Below are 19815 nucleotides of genomic sequence, written 5' to 3' on the forward strand. Positions count from 1 at the left end.
GCATACGGTTTTCAACCCTCATTGTTCTCTGCATTGGAGAAGGAGGTTACCTGTCCGTCTGTCCAGGCTTTCATCAGAAGTTGTCGGAGGACATGGAGGCAGGCTCGAACAACTCTGCTTCAGTCTGCTAACCGGTACGCCACATCAGCGAACCGCCGACGCACCAAGGCACCTGTGTACCAGGGAGGCCAGAGGGTGTGGCTTTCCACTCAGAACATTCCCCTTTGGGTTGAGTCTAAGAAGTTAGCGCCCAGGTTTATTGGACCCTTCAAGATTGTCAAGGTCATTAACCCTGCAGCAGTTCGACTGAGTTTGCCCCGGAACATGAAGATCCATCCCACCTTCCACGTTTCTAGGATTAAACCTGTCCGGGAGAGTCCTATGATTTCCGATGATAGGATGATCGATGTGGGTCCTACCTACACCCTTCGTCGTCTACTCCGTTCCCGTCGCAGAGGAAGAGGGGTTCAATATTTGGTGGACTGGGAGGGCTATGGTCCTGAGGAAAGGCAGTGGATTCTTGCTCGTCATATCCTCAACCCTCAACTCATCCGAGACTTCCACCTGCGTTACCCGGAGCAGCCTTCTAGGACCCACGCTCAACCAGGCGTTAAGCCAGGGGGCACTCGTCCGCTACAGACCAGAGGCTTCGTCGAGGGGGAGGGGGAAGCGTCATCAGTCGAGGAGGACGATGACGAGGATTTCCAGGAGGGAGAGGCCGAGAGAGCATTCTCAGATGAGTACTAACCTTTCCCCATACCTCCACCTTCCACCCTGTGTCTGTAGGGTTTTTGTTGATTCTTCTTTAATTTTTTTTTTTTTTTTCTCTCTCTCCTAGAATTTTCTTAGACGTCAAGAGCCGTCCATTAAGGGGGGGGGGGGGGGGGGTTCTGTTACAGTCTGCTTTCTCACTCACCTATTTTCTGCATTAACATTCCTTAGTCCCCTGGTAGTCACACCCTGTATCTCTCTCACTCTGTTACACCCATCAGCTCCATTAGTATTTAGGCCCACTTCACTTTCACCTCAGTGCCAGATCGTACTTTGCAGCATGCCAGTCTTTCCCGCATTACCCTTCAGATTGCTCTCCCGGTTTCGACCAGCCTGCCTCGCCTGCTCCCTGACCCGTTCTGTACCTGCGACTCCCATCCTGCTTTCACCTGGAACCCTCGCCTGTCCCCGACCAGCCCTTTGCCTACTATCTGCCGTTTTGTCTCCGACCAGCCTATTGCCTTCAATAAAGCTGGTTACCGACTATCCCTGGTTTCCCGTGTTCTGCATTTTGGTCCTCAGCTCGTTTGTGACAGGAACAAAGTGAACAAGTATGTTTGTTACCAATAATGATTTACATCATTATGCCATTTATGTCCTTCGTGTCACTCATAATACTGCTGTATTTATGATAAATAAAATTTGACTATTATGTGTCATTTTCCCAGTGTGAAATTATAATTTTGGTGTTACAAGGCAGCCATATAGAATCCATTTCATGCCAGCAGAAGTAATGTAAACAGTCCTGCCAATTACACAGACGACAATCCCTTTACTACACGACTCATTCAGGCTTTCATTAATATTCATATGGCAGATGTTCAATTGCCGGGACGATAAAAATTAATCGGGGACATCTCGTGGGGATCGCGTCTCAGAGTGTGACATCATAACTCATTCTGACATCTAGTGCTGTAACCGTCAAGCGAGACTTTATGAAATATGGAAGATAGCAGTTAACATACACACTCAAGCATGATTCAAAGGGGTTGGTTCATTGTTGTGGATCTGACATGGTTCACAAGCAACAGAAGGTTTAATCTGGTGATGAAGACTTCGAAAGAAAAATATTTGCCTTTTTTTTCTGTTCCCTCAACTTTTCAAGTCAACTGAGATATGAGATTTGGAGATTCACTTGAAACTCCCATATGGACTGCTAGAGTTTTATAGAAATCAATGAGAATACTATGTTGCCCTGTTGCTTCTGTTTCATCTTCCCAATGCCCATGGTGTTTGCACAGGGAGTTCTGTTGTTGGGAAGATCAAGAGTTTTTTTTTGTTGTGTGTTGACTGTGTTCTGTGTGTGTTTAGAGAACAGATGATGATAAGGGGAGCCACATTACCAGCCTCTGTCTCAGCATTCTAATTTTGTGAGGAAATGTTGTAATATTTTGTCAGTAAAGATCAAGAAACGTATCCAGAAAGATTCATTAAAATGTATAAGTAACATAATAGAAGTAACGCTTATGGATTAATGTATTTTTAAATTGTAAGAGAGCACCACAGCTAGTGGAAATGTCTCAGCCCTTAATGGATCCCAATATGTTTTCCTATAAACAGCAACAATACAATTATTGCTACAACCTAATAACTTCAAAATACAACTTTACATTTTAAAATTATTAAAACAAATTTAAAAAAATGTATTGAAAAATATCAACTCTGACTCAGTTATACGAGCAATATCTATTTAAAGTTGGCTTATGTTATCTAACAAGCCTGTAGCAGCTATAAGTATTTAATTGCATGACAACAATATGTTTTAGTAATTTATTATCCCATGAAAAATTATTCTTAACTGGAATTTAAGAGTATGGTCAAACTGGCCAGAATAATGCTTGATATTTTACATTCATCACAGGTAAATACATATATTTCAGTATGCTCACAAACAGATCAATACTATGTATATATATTAGTGCTGTCAAAATTATCGCGTTAACGGCGGTAATTATTTTTTTGAATTAATTGCGTTAAAATATTTAACGCATTTAACGCATGTGCAGAATGGCGCACATAACTGGTAGCCTACGCAGGTTATGTGCGTAATCTGAAATGCGTACCGTCACTTGTGTCACAAAGCGCATTTGCGTACCGAGTACTTGTGAAGCTTTTCCAGAAGGCGGTTAGATCACCGGACGACAGAGTCGGTCTCCGTGTGCACAGACAGGGCTGCTGTTAACGTCGGTCTGTACAACGGAACTGTACCAACACTACGCCAACCGGCTGCGGAGGGAGACTCCCCCCTTCACTGGAGAACTGCGCTAAAACAGCTGATCACAACGTTCACACTCTGTGGTCACGAAGTACTCCACTAGCGCGCCCCCCCCCCCCCCCTGTCGACTTTCCCGAAGTACTCCCCCGTTGATAGAAATCAACACGTCATGAATTAAGACCCCACGGTTTGATGATTGATAGGTGTGTGGGTTGTCTTTCATTTTGACATGCAGACAAATGTTATAATAAACATAGATACTGTATGTTAAATGGATATATCCGCCTTCTTTCATTTATCTTTCCATTCCCAACAATATACATAAATAAATGGCATATTTTGGACATAGTTCGAATGGTGATTAATCATGATTAATTAATTTTTAAGCTGTGATTAATCTGATTAAAAATTGTAATCGTTTGACAGCCCTAATATATATATATATATATATATATATACAGATGAGTAGCGAAAATAATGTTTCACACGGCTGATGGCCAGCAGTGGAGTGCACTCAGGGCACTGCCTCTAATTGGGTTTTATACTTGACCCAAAGTGTGATTATCCTTGCTCTCCATTTTCATTAGAGAACCTTCTACGCCCGGTCCCTTGGCCGCACAGCCACAGACACTTAAAGGCTTTAGGAAGAAAAACAAGAGAAAAAGAGAAAAATTACTGATTTATTACCTTTCACTGTGTCAAATAATGACTGACCTGAGGGTAACCGGACTAACTGCTTTATTTTCAAACACAAGAAAAGGGGGGAGCAAAGGTAAAGGAGAGGCTGGTGGAGAAATCTTGCAGGCTTAGTTAGTACATATGTATTTTTTCTCAGGTTTAGAGGTCTGTTGGCAGTGCCTTTGTCCCTTTTTATATTTGTCACTGTAGCATAGGGCCATACTCACTGTTTCCTCCGTTGTAATGCAAAGCTAAGCTAATCGGCTGCTTGCCATGGCGTCATGCACTATAGCAGTTTCAGTTTTTTCATTTACCTTTAGGATAGAAAGCACATTTTCCAAAATATCTAGATATTCTTTAACCACCACTTTTCTCAAACCCTGGCCAAGACAAGTTGTGCCTAAAAACTAACTAGAGCTTAAACATATAAGTGTTAGAAAAGTTGTATTTTTTATTTTCTATGGTTTTGGGAGTAACTGACAATAAATGTCATTCCATCACCAGACTATCACGGCAGTATGTGTCCCTCTTGTATGAGGGGAAATTACTGTAAGTTATGATTATCAAGTGGAAATCAGGCTCAGAATCATCGTAATCGTAATTTGATTATTGCTTTGATCTACATTCATATCGAAATAAGTACATTTCATACTGTATACACTTTAAACTGATGTGTTGTTTGACAGCATACATGTACATGTCAAGGCAATTCTGCACATTTTAATAAGTTTGGGTTAGGGGATTCACCAAATGTCTCTTAAAGGTGGGGTAGGTAAGTTTGAGAAACCGGCTCGAGATACACTTTTTGTTATATTCCATGGAATGCTCTTAACATCCCGATAGCAATGAATATCTTAAGTGCTTTGACAAAAAATCCATACAAAAATGTCATCTGTGGAAGCCGTAGTACTGTAAAAAGCATGACCAATCATTTTAGCCGGCCCGGCTAAAATAACTGGATGGCCTACCTGCCTGTCAGCCTTCCATCTGTGCACAAACCGCACAAACTTATCTCGTGTCCTTATTGGTCATGTGCGCTTTCGTGTGTGTTGGAGGAGGGGCTCTGTAAGGAAGTAGCAGATTTATTCCGGCTGTGTAGTTTCGAATTCTAGCGCACTCAGCTGGTTTCTCCAAAATTACCCCACCTTTAAGGGAGATAATGTGAAACAGTGCCTGCGCGACGGCACTGCTTCGGGATATCGCGTTGCATAATCCAATAGGACTAGTACAAAGCGATATCCCCGTGCACTCCGGTCTAATGGCCCGATGAGGTCCATACCAACTCTCTCAAAAGGCACCTCAATCAATGGTAACGGGCGCAAAGGCGCTCTGAGGATGGCCGGCGGGTTAACCAGCTGACATTCACGGCAAGATGCACACCACCGCTTCACATCTGCGCAAATGCCCGGCCAATAAAATGGGGCCATTATCCGGTGTAGTGATTTGTCGTACCCTAGGTGACCTGACATGGGGTTATAATGAGCCACCTGGTAAACCATTTACCGACGGCTTTTTGGCACCAACAACTGGGTATTTATCTCTCCTGTCTGTGTGTCACGGCTTACACGATACAGTCTGTCCCTAACCACCGTAAAGTGTGGGTGAGTGAGTGCTGCGTTTGGGTGTAGCTGGGAGCCATCAATACTCACCACCTGGCCGAAGGCGTGCTGAAGGGTCTCGTCCCTCGACTGCTCGAGGGGGAAATCCTCCACGGGAAACACCAGCGGGTCCAGAGGGACCTCCGCGGCCCCCTCCGTGTCCGTTTCCCCCATGACGTCGTCAGCTGCCTCCGACTCTCCACTAAACACAGCACACAACTCACATTTCCCTGCCGTCCGTGAACGCACCCCCATAGCCCCCGCTAGCTTAGCAAACCCCGGCCAATTCGTTCCCAAAATTAGGGGGTGCGTAAGGCGAGTGCTAACTCCAGCCCTGACTCTATGCTTTTTCCCCTTATAAGAAATGTCCAGCATCACCTCCGGGTACTGGTGAATATCCCCATGCACACACCTCACCTTCACCCACGATGCTTCAATCAATGCCCCAGGCCGAACCAAGCGCTGATGGATCATCGTCTGATTACAGCCCGTGTCCATCAGAGCCTGGTGTGTACCCCCCTGTATACATACCGGTATACGGTACGTCGCTTCCAAATCGGGGGAGGCAACTGGCGGTCCCGCAACCCGAACCAGCTGTCCGACCTCCATGAGAGGACACTCCCGTCGGAAGTGGCCGGGCTGCCCGCACCGCCAGCAATCCTGCCCCGATGTCTGAGGAGCCCCCCGTGGTGCCGGACGACCAGAAGCGTAAGCCGGACCCTGGGGAGAGATAAAAACAGGAGGGTAAGGTAGGGCTTGGGGGGAAAGTGTCGGGGCTGCGGGGTTGGGGCCGTGTGGTGGTGGGGAGGGAAGGGCAGCTGCTCCAGGAAACCTCCTCCTCGGGGCTGGGACGGGCCGGCCCGCTGAAACGGCTGGTGGTCGGGGCTCCTCTTTCATGCTCCGCCGGGGAAGCGAGAGGTGGTCCTCCGCGAGGACGACGGCTGCTTCCAGGTTGGCGGGGCGATGGCACTGGACCCAATTTGCCGTCGAAGATGGCAGGCGGCGATTAACTGCTCCAGCGCCACCTGCCCGACGACTTCCTCAGCGGAGCGCACCCCCGGCTGGAGCCAGCGGCTCCTGGATGCAGCGAGCCGCTGGCTCCAGCCGGGGGTCCACGAGTAGAATGAGCACGCAGGCCCGTTGGTGCCTGCAAACCCTGACTCGTATAAGCCAGAGCAATCGCTTCCACAATCCAGTGGGAGAGCTGTTGCCTGGTAACGGGCTTGCCCTTATGAGGGTTAGCCCAGGATATAAAGAGTTGGTCATTGCATCGAAACTCTTTTGACCTGTCCATATAGGTGCGTAAAGCACGGACTGGGCACAGCTAATTCGTCCGCTGTTCCTCAGAGGAACACAGTGGCAGAGGAAATGCCTCAATGTCAATGGGGGTACATGAGCCAACCACCTTAGGTACAAAGGCAGGGTTGGGCTTCAGCAACACTCTCGTTTGCCCCGGGGCAAACTGAGTGCATGAAGGATGTACAGAGAGCGCATGAATGTCACTGACTCGCTTGGCAGATGCCAGAGCCAGTAACAACACTGTCTTGAGTGACAGGTGTTTCATGTCAGCTTCTTCCAGGGGTTCAAATGGAGGTCGAGTGAGCCCATCTAAAACCACTGCCAAGTCCCATAATGGCACCAGCGACCTGTAAACAGGGAGGAGCCTGCGAGCCCCTTTCATAAAACGGCAGACCAAAGGATGTTGGCTAGCCGTCTTTCCCTCAAAGCCCACATGGCATGCAGCAATAGCAGCCAGGTACACTTTGATCGTAGAGAAAGCTCTGTGTTTATCAATCAGGTCCTGTAGAAATGATAGAATCACCCGAAAGGACATTGAAAAGAGTTGTCTCCTTTTTGAAGGCACCACTCCTCAAACACCCTCCACTTACAGTCATAGTGGGACCTGGTGGAAGACAGTATGTCCCTGCGTAGCGGGAGCTGCCACGGCTGCCCGCACAGCAGCTGATATATCTCTGCCAGCCAGTACATTGCAGGCCAGTGTGGAGCTATTAGGATCAGTGTGTTGTTCTCTCACTCTGGCTAGAGTTGGGGGTATCAGAGCCAGGGGTGGGAACGCGTACAGAAGGACCGGAGGCCAAGCGTGCACGAGCGCGTCCACGCCTAACTGTGCGTTTAAATCGCGCATTGAAAAGAACAGCTGACATTGAGCATTTTCTTTTGATGCGAACAGATCCACCGCGGCCCGGCCGTAACGCACCCACAGCTGAATCACAATTATTGGATGTAGAGTCCAGTCTGCATAAAGTGGTGCACCTCTGGACAGCAGATCTGCCCCGAGGTTCATCACTCCTGGTACGTGCGTCGCTCTCAGAGAGAGGAGACGTCCGCAGCTCCATAAGATCAGTTTGCGTGCCAGCATGTGTAACTGGAGAGAACGCAATCCCCCTTGGCGGTTTATATACGATATTATTACATGGCTTAGTTGAATACTCGATTCTGATTGGTCAATTCAGAACACGTGACACGTTGTTAATACCGAACAGACAGACCGCTGTCAAGGACTTATTGACCGTTGTTAAGGACGCTCACATCTTCAGAAAGAAGTCCGGTCGATTTAACTGTATACAGTTGGGCCGAAAAGCAAACTGCATGCAGTTTGCTTTTCGAACTGGGACAAGAAAAACAGCGGAGAAGTAACGGGGCAGAAACCCTCCTTTTTACGCAGCGGTCCAGACATAGACATCAAACGGCGACACATATTCACTTGCCAGTTACTTTGTCATTAGGGCAGGGATATCTAGATACTTTCCAAGGTTTGACATCATGAATTGTGCTACTTTTAAAGCAAGGAGCGATGTTTTCAAATCTGTAATCAAAAAGCTCCTCAAAAACGCAAGCAGGTCCTACCGTTGGCTTTTCAAACTGACAAGAGACGCTCTCACTGTTTTTCAAATGTAACAGTTTGAAAAGCAAGCAAACTGTTTGATTGTCTTTAGTTTTCCGCTGTCGTGTGATAGCAACATGGAGGATTTTAACATTCATTTTAATATATTTGGAGAGCACAGTAATTTGGAGTAATAGTTAGTGGCTGATGAGTCCCCAGTGAAGAAAAGAAAAAGACAAGAGGGACAAGAAAACAGCGGAGAAGTAACGGGCAGAAACCCTCCTTTTTACGCAGCGGTCCAGACATAGACATCAAATGGCAAAACATACAGTGTGCAGTTACTTTGGCATCAGGGCAGGGATATCGAGATACTTTCCAAGGTTTGACATAATGAATTGTGCTACTTTTAAAGCAAGCAGCGATGTTTTCAAATCTGTAATCAGAAAGCTCCTCAAAAACGCTATCGAAGCAGTTCCTGCCGTTGCTACGTTAGTTCAAACAGTAACATCGGACTATTTTTCTTCGCGGATGCATGTCAATTTAAATCAATACATACAACTATTTTTTAAATCAATAAAATCATTTTCTAAATCCATAAAAGCATTTCAATTAATATTGGGAGTCATAACGTTACTTTGTTGAGAATGTGGCCATGTAATAAGCGGGATAATGTGCAGCGACTTGGTCATTATGGGGAAAAGAACACCTTCAGGCCGATCTAGATCCCTCCGCTTCGCGTCGGGCTCCTGATCAGCCTGTCGGTGTTCTTTTCCCCATAATGACCGCGTCGCAGCACATTATCCCTTACTTGTGGTCGTGTTGTCTGTCCTCACGAGGACATGGTGTCCTCTGAGAAAAGGCAGAAAGCATTTCAGGGTGAGGAACACCGCTAAAAGCTCCAGATAATTTATGTGTGACCGTTGGAGGTCTCTGCTCCAGAGACCCCTCACAGGTCGACTTTCGTATATACCCCCCCAGCCCGTCAGACATGCGTCTGTGGTGACCACCTTCCGCGATAGGACAGCAGGACTGTACTCTTCCTGGGCGTAGGCCCAGGAAGAGTACAGTCTGGGCTGGGGACAACATGCTCTTTTCTGTGTTTATTACGAAACCCAGGTCGAGCAGGTGTTTTACGAGGACATTCGTCTGCGTAATAGCCTCTTGCTCCGACTGTGCGAGAAGGAGCCAATCGTCCAGATAAGTTGCCAGGCGAATACCCTGTTGTCTTAACGGGGCTATCGCGGCTTCCGTACACCGTACAAACACTCGTGGGCTGAGAAAAAGACCGAAGGGAAGTCTTCTGTACTCGTAACAGACACCCTGAAAGGCGAACCTCAGATATTTCCTGTGTGGATAATATACTGGGATGTGGAAATACGTGTCTTTCAGGTCGACTGATGTGAACCAATCCTTTTTGGCGCACGAGACGCAACAGAGATGTGTGAGTGAGCATTCTGAATTTGTATCTTTTGAGATATTTGTTCAGAGCCCTCAAATCTAGTATAGGCCGAATCCCGTTCCCTCGCCGTTTGGGAACGAGGAAATACTTGGAATAAAAGCCGCTCTGACTCTGTTCGGAGGGTATATAGGGATATAGCCTTCTTGTCTAGTAGCGAGAGGATCTCTTGCTCTAGAATATGGGCCGACTCTCCCCGGGCTTGCGAATGCAGAATGCCCGAAAAGTGAGGGGGGGTGACAGCGAATTGGAGTCTGTAACCCCGTGTTATTGTCTTGAAAACCCAAGCAGAATCTGTGAGCATCCTCCACTTTTCGCTTCTCAAAGCGAGTGGAGATGGACATCTTACTTCTTCCTTCTCTCTGTCTATACCTGTGTATTCTCATGTTCCGATTAACCCAGCTTCCCCAAATTTCTTTCTTTTTGGTGTCTATATACGCCGGGATCCGGAGTCATGGATGATCCTGCGGTCCTGTGTCCTGGATCGCGAGCCCTGGATCGTAAGTCGTGGCTGTGGTCCTGGATCATAGTTCCTGGATGGATATCCTCGTGGATTCATCTTCCTATTATACACACATGCATTTCCAAACATTTGGACTACCTATGTTGCAAATGTATTATCTTTTCAATTTACACACGGCATCTATTGCACGTCTGTCCGTCCTGGGAGAGGGATCCCTCCTCTGTTGCTCTCCCTGAGGTTTCTCCCATTTTTCCCTTTAAACTGTCGGTTTTCTTTGGAAGTTTTTTCTTGTACGATGTGAGGGTCTAAGGACAGAGGGTGTCATATTGTCATACTGATATTCTGTACACACTGTGAAGACCACTGAGACAAATGTAACATTTGTGATATTGGGCTATATAAATAAACATTGATTGATTGATTGATTGATTGATTGATTGATTGATTGATTGATTGATTGATTGATATTTAAAGGCAAATTGTTGGCAGGAACTAAAGCTAATTGTGTTATTTGGGGTTTTGAGTAAAATGTTGCTTTGTGTGCTGTATATAGTCGCAGTTAGGCATGACAGAACACAAAGGAAACTGACTGCAGCAGGGCTGTGAATCAGATGAAAGAATTGAATCTTTGAAATCATCTTGGACAGGGTGTTCTTCCCCAGAGTCATAAAGTCATGTTTTTTTCCCATGATTCACTCCACTACATCTACCAGTCTGCTAACTTGTGTCACTGCAGTGAGGAAGAGCCTATAAATAAAAGGCAGACCGATTTTTGTTCGATCTGCCAAAAGTTATTCAGGGTAGTTTATGTGGTTTAAACCGCTGCACTGCTCTCTCAGGGGTGTGTTTCCAAGCCCATCAGACAACAATATATTGTCATCAACTTCCACTGTGTGTAGATCGTTTACTCTTCAGACTCTGATGCACTCAGAGGGCACGAGATCATCGGAATCTGGTGGCGTTCACGCAGGGGGCGCGTATAATGATGACAGTTTATGGAGGAAAAGGTTATGATTAGATGTTTTAAAACATTTCCAGGCTATTATACCATTTCAAATGATGGGATGAATAACAATATATAAGTGAATGTCACTTCTGCGTATAGAAACAAATTGGGTTTTATGAAGATGTTTATGACAAGAAACTGCAATTTTAGAATAAAATGGCATATACTTTATTTTTAAAACAAGGACATTTTGGTTTGTAATATTACATGTAATGTACTATTGCCCATGTAATATTAATATTGTTACTAACTAACATCATATTTTAAACTAAATTATTGAATTATTTTCTACAACTAAACATTGGTTAAATGCTAACAGTGACACAATTACATTGTTGTGGCAATATTGGAAATATATAAAAAAGTGAAAGAATATAACATACTATCATAGAATTGTTTACGTCAGAGCCATTTGGCGCTGGTTTACGTGTGCTCTCTCTAAACACATTTGACATTGTGTGATCATGATCAAATGTGAAAGCCTCAGCTTTGGAACCTTTCGTCGCTGGGATTTGTTCCTACACGACGTTCCATTCAGAAACACCGTTTTACTTCCTGTTAGAAATCTCAACAACAGAGCCGAAGCGCTGAAGCTAAACAACTTTAGCAGCTTTTGGTCAACAAATATTAATGTAGCAAAAATACTGCGTAGCAACAATGATTCCGTACACTGTCAACATCAAACTCGCGGCTCGGACTCTGACTGGCACTCTCCATTTGCAGAATAAAACCGCTGTAGACTGGTGAGTACTGCACATCTGCCGTTAGCATCTTATGTAGCTTCTTCATTTAGTCAATGCGTGCGTATGTCATTTCATGTTTGATAAATGCTAATTATATTGTATATGCATCACGTTACATTGTTCCCTTTTATTACTACCTGCAAGAATTATTATGCCGATTTTCCCCAACAGAACATATCAACACCTAGGGCATCCTGTGTCATGTCATGTGATGTGATGTGACAGTTTGCTAGGCCTGATGCATTTTGTAACCCTTACCTTCCCATAGTATTCCAGCAGGGAGCACGACTTCACTGTGATTTCCTATGCGTTATTGCATTTCCGGGCCTGTGATAAAAACACTATACATATTAAACCTTATTATATGTTATTTAATGAGGTTGCAGATGTGTTGTACTGGAATGCTCTTTACTGAAATGTCATGTGTTTCTTATGCTTTATCCTCCCTATGTATTTATATTAGGTGGCATACTATTAACAACACCTCTATGACATCAATGCTAAATATATAATACAATGAAGATCTCTATGTCAGTGTCAAATATCGAATACACTAGATTTGGATTGTTGTAGATTCAAAGGTTTTAATGTCATATGCTACAGTGTAGAAATGGCAATGGAAATCTTATGACCCGAGCTCCTCCAACGATGCAACATATATCATAAAATACAAAAATTCAAATAAAAAATTGTGCAAAGTCATGGAAAAAGATTGAAAATGCACCAAGAAAATTCTTAAAAAGTGTTTTTAAATGGTGTAGGAATCCAATTGTCACCAAGTTGTATTGCCCATACATGAAGCTGGGAATGATTAATGTATTAATCTATGCGATAATAAGTGAGACTTACCATTCATCTTTAATAAAACGCTTTCAGTGGATATCATTCCTCATACATGTAGAAAACATGGCAATGATATGGAAGATTATTAATGGTTTAAGTTGTAAATTGTCTTCACTTGTGCACACTTCCTTTGCTCTGAGTTGTATCAGTCTGTTGTACTTTGAAAGTCCAGACAAAATAACATATTTAATATTGGAGTTACATTTTGTATGTGGAATTGATTTGTGACCTTTCTGTAGTCCCATCACGCATGCATACTGAAAGATGTAAAAGATCTAGACATGGAGTGGATGATGGTCATAGAATTTTTGCTCATTGTTAGAAAAATGTCACTAGTCACCGGCTTGAGTTTCAAAACAGGATACTTGTATTTATTATCCTTGCAAGAATTGCAGTGTGGGTTGTTTTACAGTCACAAGATGGAGAAACAACGGTTCAAGCCTGTATACACTGCTTTGTTCAGATTAGCTGAGGCCCACGTCAGAAATGATCATCTTTGTCATATCTCCCGAGAGACTGAATCATCATGTTAATCATTGCCACATAGCTTATCATACGCTTTAAACAGGGGTGGCATGCTCTTTTACTAGGTAATCATACATCTTGTCTATACACTGTTATAGACTTGGGCCATTGTTATCATATGCAACTCTGTCCTTGAAAGAGTACATTCAAGTATTTCCCAAACTTGTAAAATAAAATGAAAGTTGAAATGTTCTTCTTGGGGTCTTGTGGGTCTTGGCTCAATGGCCTGCGCACTCACAGACCCTCTGTGTTTAGTCTGTGTCGGGAAAAATGTCAGCTCCTTTTCACTTACCTCATAATTACTCTATCTTTGACTCCTCTTCCTATCATTCTCTCCGGCTCCTCATTTTCTGTAGGGGTTGGCAGGGGCTGATAGCTCAGGATGTCACTCCAGTATTCTTATCACGATCCAAAGACGTCTCAGACCATACAGGTGCTGGAGCGGCACAAGCCAACGTGGTCAAGGGTGAGTTCACAAAGTAAACTTTTTCAGCAGTTTATATTTGCAGTGTAGGGCTGCAACTTCTAATATTTGTATCCTCAAATACTATTCATCTGAATTTGAGTATCATTTGTTTAGCTTAAATTGTGTTGATACATAAAGAATGCCTACAACAGTTTCCAACGCTCACAGTGATGTCCAAGTATCCAAACAGCAAATGTTTTTTGCTTGAAAATGGGTGGAACAATTTATCACTTTCACAATTGTTCACATCACATTTTTTTTTTTTCAATTGACTTACCAATCAAGTGACTTACATTTTCAACTCTGCTCCATTGGGATACATAATAGCCTTTGCTATCTGTTAATAAGTCAAGCTGAAAACCTAAAAAATTAATCAGACAATTAACTGATTAATTCGTGTAGAATATTTCAAATAAAGGTTAATCAAACATAATTTGTTGTATGAAGACATTTTGGTTTTGGCCTCATGTTTCACTTATTTTCCAATTGATTTCTTTCTGAATCTCAAAGTGTTCATTGAATACCTGATTCCTAGATGCAGAATCATACCTGTTGCACTTAAAGTCAGCAAATATGTATGGGTATTATGATTTGGTAAGCTTTTAATGTGTCTATTGCCCCTAAAGTATGTATTTATATATATAGATATATATATAGATATATATATATATATGTATATATATATATATGTGCCAATTTCTCGTTGATATTTTGTACATTTCAGGTAAAAATACCGGAGAGGGGGAACAAGGGGGGAAAAAACTTTAAAACTTATGACTAATCTTATTCCTTGAAGCTAGGCGACTACAGAGAAGCAGAAGGAGTTTCAGTCGGCAGATGTAGATACTAAAACTGCTATCAACATAAAATGTGCTTCTCCACTGGCTCGCTTTGACACCCAGATGCTGGGCTTTGCGCTGACGTAATTCGTGTTGCAATAGCCGCTAACTGCAGGTCCATCTGCTAAACTGCTAAACGCTCTCCTTCAGGCGAGGTAGTCTCCTAGTGGTTGAAAGTAAGGCGTAAGGACCACAGGGTGCATTAGCTAGCTATTTCATGTCTTGCTTGTGGGTCTGATATACAGTAAATTCATTAAATATGTTTCCCCATATTGCAATTCACAACCTGTTTCCCAAGCACGGTAGCTGTCACATGGACCCTTAAGGAAAAAGTGTTTTGCTATTCATTGCAAAAGAAAATATTTTTCCTCCATGAAATAAAAACACACACATACTGATGGAGTATTATTTCATCAGAATATTGTTAGCATTGTGCAACCTTGAAGATAAGTTTGTTGTGGTTGCTTCTGGCACAAACACTGAGGTACCTACTGTAACACCAGACTTCTATGAGTAAATGGCACAGCCCTCTAAGGGCTATCGCTATTGGGTAATCCCCCTGCGCCCCCGCGCAGCACTGAAAACTTGTAGTCCACGCCCACCCGCAAGGTGGGCCCCACCCTCGGCTTTCTTCCGGTATAAATAGGAAGGAGGCCCCGCAATCTACTCCCATACAAAATAACTTTTCTTCAGCTATTCGTAGAGCCAGTGGGGCCCAGCGCTTAGAGGGGCTGCGCCATTTACTCATAGAAGCTGGGGTTACAGTAGGTAACCTCAGTCTATTTCGTATATTGGCTTCGCCCTCTAAGGCTATCGCTATTGGGTTAAGGGCGAAGCATGATGTAGTCTGCGCCCCACTGGGTCCGTCCAGCACTAGAAGCACAGATACAACCTGCTCAATAACACCCCCGCCTGTTGTGCCATGCGTAATGGCGCATCACCGTCCCTGGAACATAGCAAAACATGCCTGTCTTCCCGACGGGGTGAAGGCTGGGACAATACATACCGACCGCTGTGAGAGAAAGTAGAGACGAACGTCCTACCTTGCCGCGATCAATAGGGGGAACAGCAGCTCTCTGTGTGTCAGACAGGTAGGAGAGCGCCCAGCTGGATCCCTGACGTCACTCACTCTGACCAGGCACTCCGTACTAAGTGTGTCAGAGGAAAAAGGAACATCCCTCCTATAAGAGGGAAAAAGGGCCGCTTCTCCGCGTGCCGAGAGGCAGGAGAGAGAGCGCACAGCTGGCTCCCTGACGTCACTCACTCCGACAGGACACCCAGTACAGGGTATGTCAGAGAGGAATGGGAGACATCCCTCAAATAAAAATGAATAAATTAACAGGGGGAAGACCAAGATGCAGCAGTGCAAATATCTTCCACTGACATTCCTCCGTGCAAAGCCGTGGAGGAGGAAATTCCTCTGTTGGAGTGCGTATTGATGTTCTCCGGGGGCTCCACCCCAGAGGAGACATATGCCTGTGACACAGCCTCACACAGCCAGTGTGACAGCCGTTGTGCAGACAGAGGTTGCCCGATCGAGCGCTCTCTATAGTGCACAAACAGGCGCTGAGAACGGCGCCAGGCCAGCGTGCGCGCCAGGCCGGCGTGCGCGCCACATAGCAAGACAGCGCGCGCACAGGACAGAGGAGATGAGACGCGCTTCTTCCTCCGACCTGTAAGGAGGGGGGAATAAGCCAGCCAGGGTGATCACTCTTGACCTAAAAGAGTTGTGATGACCTTAGGCATGAAGCCGGGTTAGGGGCGTAAAACAGCTGAACTGCATCTCCTTGGATCCGGAGACATGACGAGCCACAGAGAGAGCAGACCAAATCACTCGCCCTTTTCTCTGATAGAGCCAAAAGCAGTACTACTTGGCTGATAACAGTTAAGGGGAACCTGATCAGGTTCAAATGGGCTTTAATTTAGTGCGCGCACACCAAAGCCAAATCCCCACTGAGGCGCCAGTGCGCGTGACACAGGTCTGTGTCTCCGTACTCCTCGCCTAACAGGCTTGCTGCGCTCTGCGAGCCCCTCTGTTAATTTCCGAGATTTAGAAAATAGCGGGGGTAAAAAACCGCGCAAGACACTGTTCCTGGGATGACAGGAGTGTTTCTTGTATCCCATGGACTGCTGGGGGGAGAGGTTTCTCTGGATGTGCCGTAATGGTCATCATGGTGACGAGCCACGCCATCGCCGCCGCTGCCCGTGAGGCAACAGGGCTGCGAGGGAGTTGCCACACGCTGCATTTCACTCCGTCTCTCATCATGAGGCGCGTACACGCCCAGGGATGAGAGGTGTGTGTATGCGGTCCACACGAGGCGTTATAACGGTGCTCGTGGATTTATTATGACCGTGTGTAGGAGGCATATCTGGGACAGAGGAATGCCGCGAGCTCTGTAGTTTTATAACCAATAGGTTAAAAACAGCAGGCTTCTGCAGCGAATGAACCACCTCTGGAGTGTCCCCCTGTTGGAAGAGACCCCGGGGGATCACCACGTGACCAGCTGACGCCAACGCCGAGCAGCTGCGTCACGGAGAGGGCTGTGTGGGTTGTGACATGCCGGAGGAGAGCTGTCAGTTCCTCCACTCGCTGCCGCGAGAGCCGCGCTCTGCTGGTTGAGTTTAATTCCACTCCAGATAAACGTTTGTTGAGAGGGAAGAGGACAGCTCTTCTTCCAATTTCTTATGAAACCCAGGCTTTGACAGATGCGATACGAGATGTACCATCTGTAAAGCGACTTCCTCCCTGGAGCGAGCCAGCAAATAGCAGGTCGTCCAGAGAAAACCACCCTCTCATCCCTCCTCTGTGTAGTGGCTCCAGCCTTCTCTACACAAAAATGGGAGGAGCCAGGAAATATCCGAACGGCAGACGATTGTCTGGTCTGATATTCCCTGAAATGGAAAACGCAGGAATTTCCTGTGTTTCGGGGTGATGGGTAGTGGAAGTATGCATCTTCAGGTGGAAGTGAACCAGTCTCCTGGTGAACACATTCCAGCACCTGTTTGATCGTCAGCATGTGGAATACTGACAGATCGAGGATGTCTCATTGCCCCAGTCTTTTTCGGGATTAGAAAAATAACGGGAGTGAAAACCCCTGATTTTCCTCCCTTTGAGGAACCCTGGAAATATCCTCTTTCAACAGGAGTTCCAGCAGCGCTGAATGGAGCGCAAGACACTGTTCCTGGGATGACGGGAGTGTTTCTTGTATCCCATGGAACTGCGGGTGGAGAGGCTTCTCTCAGATATGCTGTAATGGTCGTCATGGTGACGAGCCACGCCCTCGCCGCTCGCGCTTCTTGAGGCGAAAGGGCAGCGAGGGAATCTCCACACGCTGCATTTCACTCTGGCTCTCATCATGAGGAGTGTACACGCCCAGGGGATGAGTAGTGGTGTGTGCAGTGCTGTCCACACGAGGTGTTATAACCAGGGGTGCACATAACTTTTTTGCCCTGGTTCTCAAAGGAGCACCTGGAGATGTTGCTTGGTGCTCATCCTTAAAATGAAATAAACCGTAACTTTTGAGGGGGTCTTGACTTTATTTGCCAGACACACGGCACTGAACACACATGCAGAGGTGAACACAGAACACACATGCAGAGGTGAACACAAGACAACATTAGCACGACCAGTAATCCTACAAGCTGTCATCACTGTCTTCCTCTCTGTCAGACATGGTAGCTGATGATAGGCCTACTTCTTTCTCTCTGGATGCTGCTTGCATCCACAAGTCAACAGCTGGTTTTGGGTCGAAAGTCTCTGTTGTCATCTTAGACAAGTGGATGTAATTAAATAAGTATGTGAACATAACCAATAACCTACCATAGCCAATAACAAATTAATGTAACTTATTTTATTTATGTTGTTCATTCATATCTTATTTGACCAGTTAACATTTTTTTTTTTATCTCTCCAGTTTTAAAGGATATTTTTGGTTACTGTCCTATAGTATACATTGGAATGATTTAAAACGTGTTTATCCCAATAATTATAAAGGAGTACCTTGGAAATATGTGTTTACATCAATTGTGATCAAACCGTTTGAACTTAGACTAAAGTGAACTATCTAAACCCTCAAGAGTCCTTTACCTCACTGAGCTGTAGTTATCAGCCTCTCAGTCTGACTGGAGAGGACTCTCCCTCCACATTATTGTAGACACATCTTCTTCGAGCACCAGATTCTAATAACAACAGCGCCGGTACCGGTGCACCCTCCCTCTCTCCTCTCTCCCTCTCTCCCTCTCTCCCTCTCTCCCTCGCTCGCTCGCATCCCCGCTCACTCGCACTTTGGCTGTGAACTGCGGTTGCCAGATAAGCCAACATCCCCCATTTTCATCACTTACAGCGCCAATCGTACAGGGCAAATGAAAAGTGTAACCAGGATGAAAAGGGTGTTACATTTACTTAATTATGAATATTGTTACATCAAGGCCGAAAATTAGGATGAGCACCAACGGTCAAAAATGGGTTTTTCCCTCCCAGAGCTGCCAGCGCAGCGCCTCTCCAGATCTGGCGCCCTAGGCGAACATCTATTACGCCAGTGCTACGGGCCGGCCCTGAGTTCATATCATAGTTTCCTATGTAACTCGCAAATATATTTCTCTCTCTCTCTCTCTCTCTCTCTCTCTCTCTCTCTCCTCCTCTCTCTTTTTCTTCTTTTTTTTTTTCTTCCAGTTCGCTTCTTTCTACTCTTTCTTTCTCTTCCTCTCTCTCGTCCCTCTCATCTCTCTCTCCTCTCACTCTCTCTCTCTCTCAATGTTGGATTTATTATGACCGTGTGTAGGAGGCATATCTGGGACAGAGGAATGCCGCGAGCTCTGCAGTTTATAAACCAATAGGTTAAAACAGCAGGCTTCTGCAGCGAATGAACCACCTCTGGGGACTCCACCTGTGGGAGAGACCCAGGGGGATCCCCACGTGACCAGCTGACGCCAACGCCGAGCAGCTGCGTCACGGAGAGGGCTGTGTGGGTTTGTGACACGCCAGAGAGAGCTGTCAGTTTCTCCACTCACTGGAGCGATCACAGACAAAGGAATGCAACGAGCTCTGCAGGTTATTAACCGAGGTTAAAACCGGCAGGCTTCTGCCGCGAGCCCTGCTGTCTACTTAATCAACAGATTAGTGGCAGCCGGCTTAATTAGCGAGCTCTGCAGTTAATTAACTGATATGTTAAAACCAGCAGGCTTCTGCAGCGAGCGCTGACGCCGTGGCGCTGCGGGCGCTGCCGCTGGGAGCACTCAGCTTGTAATGGTCGTCATGGTGACGAGCCAGGCCATTGCCCTCGCCGCCGCTGCCCGTGAGGCGAAAGGGCTGCGCGGAAGCCTCCACACGTTGCGTTTCACTCCGGCTGTCATCATGAGGCGTGTACA

The 19815-nt window shown here is 45.6% G+C and overlaps 1 protein-coding gene across 1 annotated transcript in view; it reads left to right on the top strand.

Moving 5' to 3' along the window:
• The first annotated feature begins 11571 nt into the window (after positions 1-11571).
• wdr11 (WD repeat domain 11) overlaps positions 11572-19815 on the top strand; it is a 109983-nt gene continuing 101739 nt past the window's right edge. Inside the window, 4 exon segments of the mRNA XM_034100489.1 lie at positions 11572-11775; positions 13500-13519; positions 13522-13545; positions 13548-13609. Of these exon segments, the coding sequence (XP_033956380.1) occupies positions 11690-11775; positions 13500-13519; positions 13522-13545; positions 13548-13609 (192 nt within the window). The 5' untranslated portion in view covers positions 11572-11689.

The sequence above is a fragment of the Pseudochaenichthys georgianus genome, chromosome 15, assembly GCF_902827115.2.
Source record: "Pseudochaenichthys georgianus chromosome 15, fPseGeo1.2, whole genome shotgun sequence".
Taxonomy (NCBI): Eukaryota; Metazoa; Chordata; class Actinopteri; order Perciformes; family Channichthyidae; genus Pseudochaenichthys; species Pseudochaenichthys georgianus.